The sequence below is a fragment of the Arvicola amphibius genome, chromosome 1 (assembly GCF_903992535.2).
Source record: "Arvicola amphibius chromosome 1, mArvAmp1.2, whole genome shotgun sequence".
In the NCBI taxonomy this organism is placed as follows: Eukaryota; Metazoa; Chordata; class Mammalia; order Rodentia; family Cricetidae; genus Arvicola; species Arvicola amphibius.
Genome location: NC_052047.1, coordinates 190,034,360 through 190,047,766, shown reverse-complemented (window position 1 = coordinate 190,047,766; position 13,407 = coordinate 190,034,360). Strand labels below are relative to the sequence as shown.

General features: G+C 39.0%; 1 protein-coding gene across 5 annotated transcripts in view; it reads left to right on the top strand.

The window, feature by feature from the left end:
* Sorcs1 (sortilin related VPS10 domain containing receptor 1) overlaps positions 1–13,407 on the top strand; it is a 504,706-nt gene that overhangs the window by 312,575 nt on the left and 178,724 nt on the right. For all 5 annotated transcript variants that reach the window (XM_038329254.1, XM_038329237.1, XM_038329246.1 and 2 more), the window contains exon 4: positions 9,207–9,365. In XM_038329254.1, coding sequence (XP_038185182.1) covers positions 9,207–9,365 — 159 coding nt within the window. The remainder of the gene's footprint in view (positions 1–9,206; positions 9,366–13,407) is intronic.

The following is a 13,407-nucleotide window of genomic DNA, read 5'->3' as shown; positions in this document are numbered from 1 at the left end:
TCTTCATATATAAATTACACAGAGGACACATCTTTTAGGAAACCAGTTATACCACAATGATTTTTACCAGCTTTAGCATCTGCGTCTTTAAGAGCTAGATTCTTTTATTACCTACGCTATCATTTGATCAAAGCTTTCTATGTTTATGTTGTTTCTTACCCATTTTCATGAGAAAACATAAAATCATTCATGAGAAGAAAAATGCTTAAAAGAAAAGAAGAAAAGAAGCCATGGCCTTTGTGAAAATCTTGACATGACCGAAGATTGGGTATTGAACTTTATAGTGAGGATCCCAGTTCCTTTCTTTAGGAATGTCTTGTTTTTGAGGTAATACCATGTAATTGTTAACATCTTGTTTCTGAGTGTCCTATAACCTTGGACCCACTTTCTTCTTGTCCTTTCTGTGTCTCATTAGGCAATATTACTTCCCCCTTATCCTAACCTCCTTTTTTTCTTCCTCCTTCCTGCTCTCTTTTCTAGAAGTTTACTTTTCTTTCTTTATTCCTTTCCTTCCTTCCTCCTTTCTTCCCTCTCTCCTTCCTTCCCTCCCTCCTTCCTTCCCTCCCTCCCTCCTTCCCTCCCTTCCTTTCTTTCTTCCTTCTTCTCTTCCATTCTTTCATAAGAAATACACTTGTAACTTTGCCACTCATTATGAGATGGCTCTGTGGATGCTCACACAAATAAGAGCAATGTATACCATAGATCGCATTACTGCTGACTATTTGTGTGACATTGAGTGCGATACTTCTTTGCTCTGAGTCCCATCTCCTTACCTGTCAAATGGAGGTATCACGGTCTATCCGAGGTAGACTGACTGGAATACTTGTTTTTTGTCATAGCATGCTACCCCATGCAAAGTTCATATTCAGTAAATATCAACCTACTTATTGTCACTGTCCTTATAGAGGCAATAGAGGCTGCAAAATATTCAATGAGCTATACATCAGAGCACCACAGACATACCTGACAGAGAAAAATTTCAAATCTAGGTCTCTGGATCCAAGCCTTATGACATTAACTTTTACTCTAGTGTATACAACAGAGTTTCCAGTTTTTCAGAATATTAATATTCTTTCCTAAAACCACCATTTTTCTCTCTCAGTAAGTAGGGCATGCATCCATGGTGATTTGTGATAGAATCAGATGTAGTACTAGCTCTTCTTGACGACAAACCTATGCTGCATGCATGGCCAGCCCTACTCATTACCCGACCTGTACACGTCCAGGCATCCCCTTAGTAGAGGGCCAGCATAGTCCTCCGCAGGGGGAGCAGAGGCTCATGGAGACATGCTCTTCTAGAATGAGGATTCTGTAAGTGTAAGGGAGAGGACTGCTTAACAGTTATCTCAAAGGACCCAGCTTTGGGTGTCCTATATCACTCTCTTCCTTGAATTGTCTTCCCAGGAGTGTAACCCAAATCATCTCATTTATGGTGAACTTATATATCTCTTGTGTATGCTAGAAGTTTTACTATTGATCATTTCCAGAAAGAATTCTCATTACGGTTACGTGTAATGATAATGGGAAGGTTTTTCTCATGAACAATACAGACATGAGAAGGGCTATGTGTGTTGCTTAAAATTCCTTTTTCCTAAAAATTTCAAATTTCATTTAAAAAAAGGAAAACTGATGAAATGAACTCGCAGAATTAACTTGGGTATATAATGGCAAAGTTTCCCGGCAGTTTCTCAGGTCACAAGTAGATGGCCTATTACAAAAATGATGTCTTCATCTCTTAGCATTAAATTGCACAGTTTTGTTTTAACAAACAAAGATGGTGCATTATGCAAGCTTCACTGGGCTGAAAGAATAAAATGTAGGACGAGTGGCTGTATTGCTGCTCTATTACCACAGACTGGCTTCTACCAAAGCATATCTGGTTGAGATTTTCTTCATTTAACTACCTCCTTCCCCTTCTTTCACTAGTAGTTCAGCTTCAGTGACTTTTCTTTCATTGGTCCTTCTGGGATCTGGCGTAACATTCACTAATACTGTCCTACAAAGAGCTGTCATTTGATGAACACTTATTGTCCTCACCCTCAGCTAGAGAGGAGGATGGTGCTTATCCCACACTGGGAATAGGCAGTTTTTCCACCCACATTGGTCAGCAAATTACTTCCTTGCTCTGATTACATTTTGCTTAATTCGTTTTTAATTTCCAGGCCAGCGGCTTGCAACTGAATTCTTGTTTCATTTGTAGAGAAAAATATTTGTGCTTGAACAAAGGAGAGTGTCTATTGATTGTTTTTCCCACTTTGTCATTTTCAGGGTCATTATGAAATTCATTTGTTATACACCTGTGATGTGGCCATTTGGAGCTGAGCTAAGTCTTGAGAGAAACAAGAATGATATTCCCCAGAAGCAACTGTATTCCCAAATCTAGCCTATAAATGACAAACAGCAGACAAAGGAACAAACAGTTCACGCATAACACATTAACTGAACGCTGTCTACATTAAGATCAAGGCAATGATGGAAAAATATATACCCAGAAGTAGCGATATTCCCCTTCTTAGCCCAGCTTTATCTAAGCTGGTGAATGGTTAAATTACAAAGCAACATACCTGGGAGAAGATTGTAAAACTAAATAATAGTAACATTTCCATGGCAACTGAGACCACTGTAGATGCTTGGAAGGATCATAAAAGTTGTCTGCCAAGTTTTGAAAATTGTGTCATGGAGCCATATGGTGACTCTAGAACAAATCAAAGAGTGAAGATGCATTTAAATTTATGACAGTTTTGTATTTATATGCATAAGCTTTTGCACAGGCACATGCCAGGGCACACATACGGTATTGAGAGAACATCAGCTGTCTTCTCCCACTCAGGGATCACATTCCTGTAGTCAGGCTTAATGGCAAGCACCTTTACCTGATGAGCAATCTTGTCGGGCCACATTCACTTTTGACTACCCTAGGCTGTCGGAAGGAATACTACCAAAGGAAGAGGGAAGTGATGTATTTGAAATCTATAAATTGTATTTCATGTCCATTTGTCACCTCTAGGAAAAGCAAATAAAGTTTCTTACTCCTTCTGAAGTAGATGATGAATGATTGCTTATAGCTGGATTGCAGGAGCCGGCATTGCAGTTATTGACTTCCTATGGAAAACAATTCATCCACAGATGCAGTCAGTACCATGTCTGCACACCCCGTAGGCCTAGGTAAACGGGTACTAATCACCCCGAGTCCATCTGAACAGAGAATAATTACTCCCGTTCAGAGCAATCTCTTCCTGTTGTCTGCCCTGCTGCTGTCCAAGCATAGCAGCAGAGACTGTGAGAGACCTGAAATCCCAATGCTGCAGGAACGCCTGGGTTATGTTCACTGGAAGGCATATATTAAACGAGTCATTCATTCATTTGTAAATTCATCAATGTGCTCACAAAAGTATATGGACCTGCTACGTAATAAGATTTTTCTCAGGTGGAGTCCCTTCCCAAGAGAGCTACTGCTGAGAGTGTGAAAAAGATTCCTGATTTTTGAAAAGTTCCTCTGAAAGCCTATTTACCTCATTAGCCAGAATGAAGATTAAACATGCCACTCCTTTGAAGACACATGAGGAGCCAGAAGAGGGTAGAGAGCCATCTTGACCTAGTTGAAAACAAGAATCATGGAACGTGTTAAAGAAATGCAGTCTATGGGAAAGATGGCTCAGTGGATAGATTGCTTGCTGCACGGGCATAAGGATATGAGTTCAGATTCCAGGCCCTTGTCTTAAAAGCTGGAGTCTGCAATGTGTACCTGTAGTGACAGCATGGGACAGTGATGGTATGAGCATCCCAGGAAATTGCAGCCCGGCCAGCCTGACCTAATTGACAACTCCAGGATCAATGTAAACACTGCCTCAAAAAATAAACAATAAATAAATAAATAAATAAAAAATAGAGAACAATAGACACACTTATCACTGTCCTGTGGCCTCTTCACACACACACACACACACACACACACACACACACACACCACAAAAAATAAATCTAAACGGATAGTTAATTAAACAGATAACAGATAAATGATTTGATAAATGTGTAAAAATGAGAAATGTAACCTGATATTTTTGGAAAATAGCTCATTGGTTTGAATGTAACCATTTTGAAAATACTGATTTTTGGAACAATTTCTTGAGAAGACATAACTTATTTTGGACCAGCAACACTACCTATGTCTGAAGACTGAATTATATTCATTATGTACTTTTCCATGTATGTTAAACCTTTTCTATGTAGATCTTGATTACTTAATTACTTATTAATTTATTTACTTTTTGTAATTTGAAAATAAAGGAAGACAAAGCTCAGTTCATTTGAGGCAAAATCATGAGAGAATTTAAGGCTGAAATAACAAGGTTTCCTTAATCATCTATCAACTCATTAAGGATGCATGACATTCCAATCACTGCACTAAGTACACCCTAATTATTTGAAGGTTGTGATTAAAGTATTAAAATATGTTGTACTGTCTTTGTAGGTCTAAATTTTGCACTTACCTGTATGTTTGCAACCCTTGACAAAATTACATAGGTTGTAATTTGAAATAACATTATGAATACAAATCAACTTTATGATGTAGTTAGTGTATAGGTATGGATCAAGAAATCAAAGTGATAAATATACATATTGAGATCTTATTAAATTGTTAGGATGATGAGAACAAAAGCAGGTAAACAAAGACAGATCCACACTAACATGTTTATTCTGGAGAGATGTGCGCAGAAAGTGGCCTGTGTGGTCCAGACTTGCTAGTTTTACGGGGGATCACCTGCCCTTTCAACAGTTCCAACATGCAGATTCCCAAGTATAAGGTTTTAGGGGAATATTGAACAGAGAAGATGGGTTTTGGAGGGGCAAAGAAACAAAAGTCCCAATCCCTCATAGTTTTATCTATATGGTAACAAATATCCATGGATTAAAATTATTTGAAATAGTTCAGGCTCTTTCTAATGTTACAGGGGTTACAACATAGTTTCATATAACCTGGTGAATTTAGAGAATGTATACATATTAATCTAGTTTTGGTAAACAATAAATAAAAATCACTTTCATTTGAGGATATTTTGTAGTCTTAATTTGAGTCGAATGTTTCTTTTAAATTTCCACGTTAGGGGAAGCGGGATGTGAAGTGATGAGCCAGAGCATATTCTTGTTAATTGGAAACTGGGAAACAATAAAGTGAGGGAAACATCACCTGGCTTTAGACAGCGATGACTGTAAAGCCAGGCCTCTTCATAATATCATGAAAATAACGTTTTGGCAGTAAGACAAGAGGTTGTTACACTTTATTGTTCATTGTGGTTAGGTACACAAGGCAGTATGAACATTAGATGGCATATTTGTGTTTTGAAATATGACAGCTTTTTTAATGTCCCAATAAATATGAAATCCTCTGGAAATATTCCTGTCCAGTTAGGAGCCATCTAAACGTCCTCGTTTATAGTGTGCAATAGATTTTAATGAAGCCATGTGAGTTCGTTCTTTGCAAATTACCTGATGGCCCCATGTCAGTCATTAAGTGGAGAAAGTTGTCTGGTGAACATGAGGTAGACAAACTCATAACTGCTGTCAGAAGTTAGGGACAGTAGGCAGTGTTTCATGCTGTGTGAGGGACAGCCAACTTCAGTTTTGTATGTTTCCCACCTTTCTCCTTTGCCAACAACCAAAGGATTCATCTCGAAACTTTTGTCTTCTCCAAGAAGAAGAATGTTAAAGAACTTTGTTCATCCTGAATAGCAGAAATAGAATCCAGCAATGGGTCTGTTATGCACAACTTGTACCATGTGTGGTGGCATCATATCACTTTCAAGGGTGACATGAGCTATTATTAGGTTTCAAAATGAGTGCCTCCCAATTGAAGAGTTTGTATTTACCTAGCATTCTGGCCCTTTATATCATAATTCAATATATCTCCCTCCTTCTCTTTGTGTTTTCAATCCTCCATCCTTTTCCCCTTCTTTTGTTCTCTCCTCCTAGCCCCCTCCCTTCCTCCCCCGGCTGCTGATAAATCCAGGCTGCAGTGATCCTTCCTCACATACCCATACATTGAGCACATCTCTCATACTGAACCAGCTTAGAGAATACGAATCAATAAGTTGACAGGGAAGAAGTCAATGGGTAGAGTTAAGGCAGGCTGTCTACAAATGTTAGGTGCACACTTTGACGGAGCCAAGGAGACCTATAGAGAGTTAGAAATGAGGTACTTCATCACATATTCCTAGAGGCAGAAAATGAGAGAAAACAAGCAGTTCTCAAGGCAGCTCATTTATCTTGCTTCTATTGCGGTTATTCAGAATGCTCTGGCCAAGGGTAGGCATCCTAACGAGAGTGCAAAACAAGCACCTGAAGCTATGAGCTTACACAGATTTATAGCCCGTGGGTAAAAGATGGAGAAGTAGTCCAGCTATGCTTTCTGTGGAGCTCACTTTCATATCTTTGCAAACTTTTAGAAGCGTATTTCCAAGTCTACAAGATTGCTTTTAAAACCTTCCTTCATTTCTTCTTTTCTCCCTCCCCTTCCTTCTTCCCTTCCCTTCCTTCCTTCATTCTTTCCTCCCTTTTATCCTCATACCCTCCTTTCCATCCATCCATCCATCCATCCATCCATCCATCCATCCATCTATCCATCCATTCATTTGGCATATATCTGTTGAGTGTATAATATACGGTGAATTTAGTCTAACTGCTAGGAATATACCTGTGAGCAAAAGATGTATCCTGACTCTTGTAAGGCTTATATTGCAGTAAAATATAAAAGAAAGAAGTAAAATAATGAGTAAACAATACAGTAATCTAGAAAGTAAAAAATGGCAGTGGAATTAAATAATATATGCATTAATATTCTTTTTTTGAAGACATAATTCATGGCTGTCAAGGAGACTGGCTCCCCATGATGGTGATTCTTTATTTGAAGTGTGGTGTTAGAACCAGTGTGCAGGTATATCAGTCAACTATTGCTGCGCAACAAGAAGTCATGCCCACACCCACTGGCTTACACTCTAGCCATTTATTGATCATGCATGAGCATGTAAGTTGACTGAAGACCGAATGGTTTAGGTGGATGCAAGTGTCACATTCTATTGTGCTTGTTCCATTTGGCTCTCATCCTCCTGAACAAGAGGTCTCCCCGAGACATGTTCTCATCATGTATTAATTCTCTGCCAGAATCAGAGTCCAGTAATCTTATTAAACAAAGGAGGTCACTTTTTGTCAACCAAAATTCTGAGGTGGAAATACTGCCTACCAGGGGGCTCTGATCAACATATAGATTTACAAATGATGGCAACCTGAGGCCAATAATTCATCCTATCATGGGAGGTGGGTTTAATTGTACCCCAGCACAAGGGGCTTGCATCTTGATGCAGGCAAAGGGAAAAGCATACCAAGAACTTAAAGTGTGCAGAAAGATGCATTGCCTGTTACAGCTTCACAGCACAGGGGTTATTTCTGAAGCAATGCTGGGGAGCTGATGCACATCCATAAAGAAAAGCATTTGGAGGGTGGGAGGAACACATACCTGTGCATGCTCGATCAGTGGTTAAATGTAAGGAGGAAATATGGCAAACATATTTTGGGAAACGCTTAGCTGAAGATCACGTGTAGAAGATAGATGTGTTTATTACAGACTGAAGTAGGCACTCTCAAGAGTGAGAGGTGCAATGGCTAGAGACCATTGTGCCAACCGGTGTGATTAAGCAGGCTCCATAACTGTTTTCTAAGCTCTATGGAAAATACAACTCCCTGAGAAGACTTTTCTTGTCCAGGTGATTAATAGGACCACTTGGATTAACTTTAAAGAGGGAGGGACAGTTGTCTTTGTTTTTATCAGAAAGCCTAGGGGTAGACAGAAATCTTATGGGTTTTAAAGAACTGTTTAGAGACTGATCCAGAATCAGAGATATGATTCAGGTTCCATTCATTTATTAAACTAATTAATTGATTTTTTTTAAAAAACCATCTTTTCTCATTTTTTATACCAGAAAAATTTCAAGAGCCCAGATTTTGACTCAAGGCTCACAGGCTCAAACTAAAAGCAGGGTGTACTGTTGGTGTGAAATGGGACATGAAGACAGAAAAGAAAAGAATTGGGCCCATGCTCATATGTCTCCCTTTGCTCCACAGAAAACAATTAGACTGGTGCTTTTATTTCTCCTAGACAGAGTGTGAATGAGCTACATCATGAGAAAGGGCTGTGACCAAGAGGCTTTGTTTGTCATAGCCAGAACCTGGAAACGACCTAAATGCCCCTCAATCGAACAATGGATAAGAAAAAAAATGTGGTACATTTATACGGGAGTACTACACAGCAGAAAAAAATAATGACAACTTGAATTTTGCAGGAAAATGGGTGGAGCTAGAAAACATTATTTTGAGGGAGGTAACCCAGACACAGAAAGACAATTATCGCATGTACTCAACCATAGGTGGTTTTTAAACATAAAGCAAAGAAAGCCAGCCTTAAAACCATGATCCCAGAGAATCTAGACTACAATGTGGACAGTAAGAGAGACTCGCATAGATATAATCTACATGGGAAGTAGAAAGTAGAAAAAGACAAGATCTCCTGAATAAATTGGGAGCATGGGGGACCTTGGGGGAGGATTGAAGTGGGGAGGGGAGAGGCAGGGAACAGAGCAGAGAAAAAATGTAGAGCTCAATAAGTATTAATAAAAAATAAAGAAAAAAACAAAAAAAAATGGAAAGAAAAGAACTGGGGAGATGGCTCAGCAGGTAAAGGTGCTTAGTGCCGAGCTTGATAACCTAGGTTCAGAGTTCAGATCCACATGATAAAACAAAAGAACCAATACCTGAAAACTGTCCTTTGACCTCCCCCTGTGTTCTATAGCTCATGCATGGGTGCACATAAGCAAAATTAAATAAAAAATATAATTTTCATTTAAAAAGAGACAGAAAAGAAAAATAGCTGCAAAAAAAGAGAAAACAGCTTCTAAAAAGACCTATAAAGGGAAAGAGAGTATGGTCTTCTGATTTTATCTCCTTTTCCTGACCAGTTAGTTCCGCTGTGTTCGTCAAATAATACAAATGGTGTCGAAGCATTGTCTGAAGGAGGAGAATCAACACTGCGGAGTGCAGGTCCTTGTCTGGCTGAGCCTCTCTTCTTTCCAGTGTATCTTGTGTCAGCGTGGTATGGTGCCCAGTTCAGTGCCATGTATTGTAATTTGCAAGCTTCACTTTCTATTGCTTTCCTGCAGATTATGTTACTCACGGACCCGGAGATTGAGAGCAGTTTATTGATCAGCTCAGATGAAGGGGCAACCTATCAAAAGTACCGGCTGAACTTTTACATCCAGAGTTTGCTCTTCCATCCGAAGCAGGAAGACTGGATTCTGGCATACAGTCAAGACCAAAAGGTGAGCACACTTCCCATGCTTGACACAGCGGTACACACCTGCCCCGGAAAAGGCCACTGCTTACTCATCTGGAACTATCATCTCACTGATCATTTCCCTTTCCTTTTTTCTTCTGTGCAGTAGCCTGGACTCAGTGAATGAGAAATTCATAGGTTGCTTGTCATAAATATGCAAATACATGAAAAATATACAAAAGAAAGTTCAGATATCAAGTGAAATCATATAGAGAAACAGTATATAGCTTGGATGCCATGTTAGCCACCTTTCCATCAAATTTCTAAACTAATATGACAATATGCATTTTAGTTCATAGCACTGAAGATTCCAGTTCCTTGGCGAGTGATCTTCACTTTGGGTGTCTAGAAAGTCAGTCTATCACAGTAGCGGCATAGGCCAAACTCTGCTACTCCCTATCAACTTGGGCAAAAACATAAGACTGGGGTAGTCCAGAATACCACAGATTCTTTGGGAAGTAAGTAACCTAAGGGCACCTTGGTGAACCTCACATGCCAAAGTTCCACAACACCAAGAGAGAAAAGTTTTATCACAACTTGGTCGATCTTCAGCACTGTAAAAGATGCTGACGGATTTAGGGGGTACCAGTTTTCACGGAATTTGAGGTTTTGTGAGTGTAAATTGATGATCATTTTCTTAGACCTATTGCTTCCCCCAGAACCCCAAAGAGCAGCTACTTTACTAAGGTTTCAGAATACCAGGGGGTGACTTTTAAAAAGTGAGAAAGATGTTCAGAGGTCAGTATCCTCTTAAGGCTTTTATCTTACAGATTTCCTTCACTTGGTGGCAACATGGAAGAAGTCCACTTCTTCTAAATCGTTAGATGAAGTTGTACTACACATGTGTTCAGTTGCATGTGCATACTCCATAAATGTTATACTACATCTTAAGTGTTCTCTATTATCTATAGTATGTAGGTACTATATCAATACATGGTTTTTGTCTTTAAAATACTTAAACAGCAACATAGAGTGTAAAGCTATCAAATTGACATGTAAAATTGTAAAGGAAAAGGTGATTATTCATGTAGGTAACATGAGAGAAACTTGAGTCATACAAATTCAAATGAAAACCGGTGAGATAGTGGCATGCTTTTTATACAATCAATTATTCTACAAAATCATTCTGAAAATTCTTTTGAGAGGCATCATGGCTTACATATTACATGTTTTTAAAGAAATGTTGGGTTTCCATTAGTTGGAGGAGATACTAAATGTGTTGGATAGATTTATTGTCACACAAGCTAGAGTCACCTAGGAAGAAGGAACCTCACTTGAGGGATTGTTAAGATTGTATTGTCTATGTCTGTGAGAGAGTGTCTTGATTGTTTATTGATGTGGGTGTGCAATTCCACCATGGACAGTCTTTTCTCTGAGAAGGGTGAGCCTGATCTCTGTAAGATATTTAGCTAAGCATGAGCCAGTGAGTGAGCCAAAATGTAAGCCAGCAAGCATTGCTCCCTATAGATCCTACCTTGACTTCCTTCAAGGATGAATTGTGACCCAAAAAATGTAAGCCAAATACATCCATTCTTCCTGAAGTCATATTTTTGACAGAAAGAAAACTGGAACACTGGTGTTTTCTTTGTTGGGCTGGTCTCAATATATGGGGTTCTTCCTAAAGGCAAAAAAAGGTTGTAAGCAATTTCCCAAGGTCTCTAGTGACATGGGCATTTTGAAGCAAGCAAACTAGCATCTCAGAATTGGAGTTTTATTCATACTGCCCTACCGCCAAATAAAACTCACATTAAGCCTAAAAACAGCAAAGGTTTACCATTAGTCTTTTTTCTTCTTAATTAGCCGGGATACACTTTTACACAACGTTCAATTTTGCTTCTGGAGTTGAGCTGCCATGTGTTTCGTGTAATTAACATGTGAAGACTGAGCTGGGATATCTGTCGTTTAATCTACTGTTATTGTATTTTATTCAGCTCTAAGTTAATTTTACCCCATGGTGCCTGAGGCATAGTGCGGGGCAGATTCACTTGGATAAATGAAAATTAACACCTTTGCAATTATGCTAGAGGAGATGCCCTGAAATGTAACCTTTGAGGACCTAGTACTTCATGCTTTCTATAATCACTGTGAACAAGTAGATAGGCCCGGAGGAATGAGGACACCTAGGCAGAGGTCCCAACTCAGCCACTTATAGTGAGCAGTATTTGTTGCTCTTTTGAAATAAAACATTTTCTTAAATATATTTGTATAGCTAGTTTTATTTATTTATTTTTGCAGGTCCACTTTCCATGTGATGGAAAGTAGTATTAGACTCCTCATCTTTTTTGGTTGAAGTCTTGACTTAAAAAAATGACATCAAGCTTTAATTCATACAGACTTAGAAGATTCATAGATATGACTTAATCTAGCATTGTCTAAAAAGTCAGGGAACCTACTGATGCACAAACATAGTGCCTACAAAAATTATATGAAGTTAATAACCAAAGTTCAGATGATAAATGTTTAGTGACCTTTTGGCTTATAACCTCTAGAGGCCATAAGAAATTACTCCAGTAGAGCAAAAATATGACAAACCTGTTGCTAAGGAGCACACTTTTTCTTCTTAAACAGAGAAAGAAGAATCTCATAAATAAATAATTATATAAAGTTAGGAAAGCAGTATTTACAGAGTGGAATTTTCATCAAAAATAGAATGTTAGCAAAACTCACTATAATACACTAGACTTGTGGAAGGTGATCCTAATGTTCGTGGTTTGGTCTAATGGCAAATGAGGCTGTCTGTCGTCTTCCTAGTTTAAAGCCTTTGAAAAGTCGGGTCAGGGCTGATACATTCTGAACCATGGATTCTGGGGTTAAACAGTAAAATATAAGGATGAGTTACGGTTATGTGAGGGTCTAGAGCAAAGGTTTATAAGGACAGGCTTGATGAATCCTATGCTTTCAGAGCTTAAAGAATCCTGATCAATCTTTATTCTATATAATGTGAGAAATTCAAAATCAGATAATTCAACAAATGGTATCATAGAAAAATTTCAGTTGATTTCATGTGTGGATGTTGCAGGAACAATAGAAAAAAGTCTTTGCATGAAATTTGGTGGGACTCTCACTTTTAATGGTGATATTTTGAAGTGAACATGTGAACAGAAATAGTCTTTCTACTTTTGTCTCTGGTTTTGCAAGAGAAAATTAAGGATAAATCAGTTGTGTGGTGGGACTAGACAATCTGCTCATGTGTGTAGAGAATTGGAAGGATGTCAGTGTCTCAGGACTTACACCAAGGTGTGAGGAGCATGGCATTATCTGGACGGGAAATGGTCTGGCACCATCTGAAAACTCAGTGGTACTCTTGGGAGTTAAGTGAAGAGGGCCTGTGGCCCACCAGGTGGGGTCAGCGATGCTGGTATCAGAGTTCTGGCAATCATTTACAAACCATGGAATTTTTAGAACTTATAAGACACAGCTCTGGGTACCAAGGAGATCTTCATGTTGGCATTGGTTGGCCAGCATCTGTGAATTTTAGGAAAGAGGAACATTTGTTCTTGTGTATAAGTATTGTTCATCAGTTTTTCTCTGCAACAGCTGCTAGTGCTGCTGTTGCCAAGCTCTCAGCTAAGATCTTAGCCCCAGAGCAAGCTTTCCATCTGCTGGATGCAGTTTCATGTCAAACTCAAGCAAACATAAAGGAAGTGAGTCCTATAAAACACCGTGGTAAGGCGCTGGCACCCACACAGCTTTTTTAAGATCAGCGTCCTTGCCCCTCCCTCTTCCCTTACTTCCTATCTTCTTTGCACTTTGGGGCATACTTTTTTTCTAAATGTACAGAGATTTTGTTTTCCTCGTTTTTATGACATTGATTGTTTTCTGTCCTTCAAAAAATGAGACTTTTAAAACCCTGAGAGAGGATTTGGAGCTGTGGTCTGAAGAATGCCCAAGAGGTCTGAGATGCCTTTTTGTGCATCGTACTGAGTGCACAAACACCGTGTGGAGGCTTTTGATGTGAGCGCTAGATGGCCCTCAAAGACTTCTGCTGACCATATTGTTATTTTCTTTCTGGAAAACAGTAGAGATTT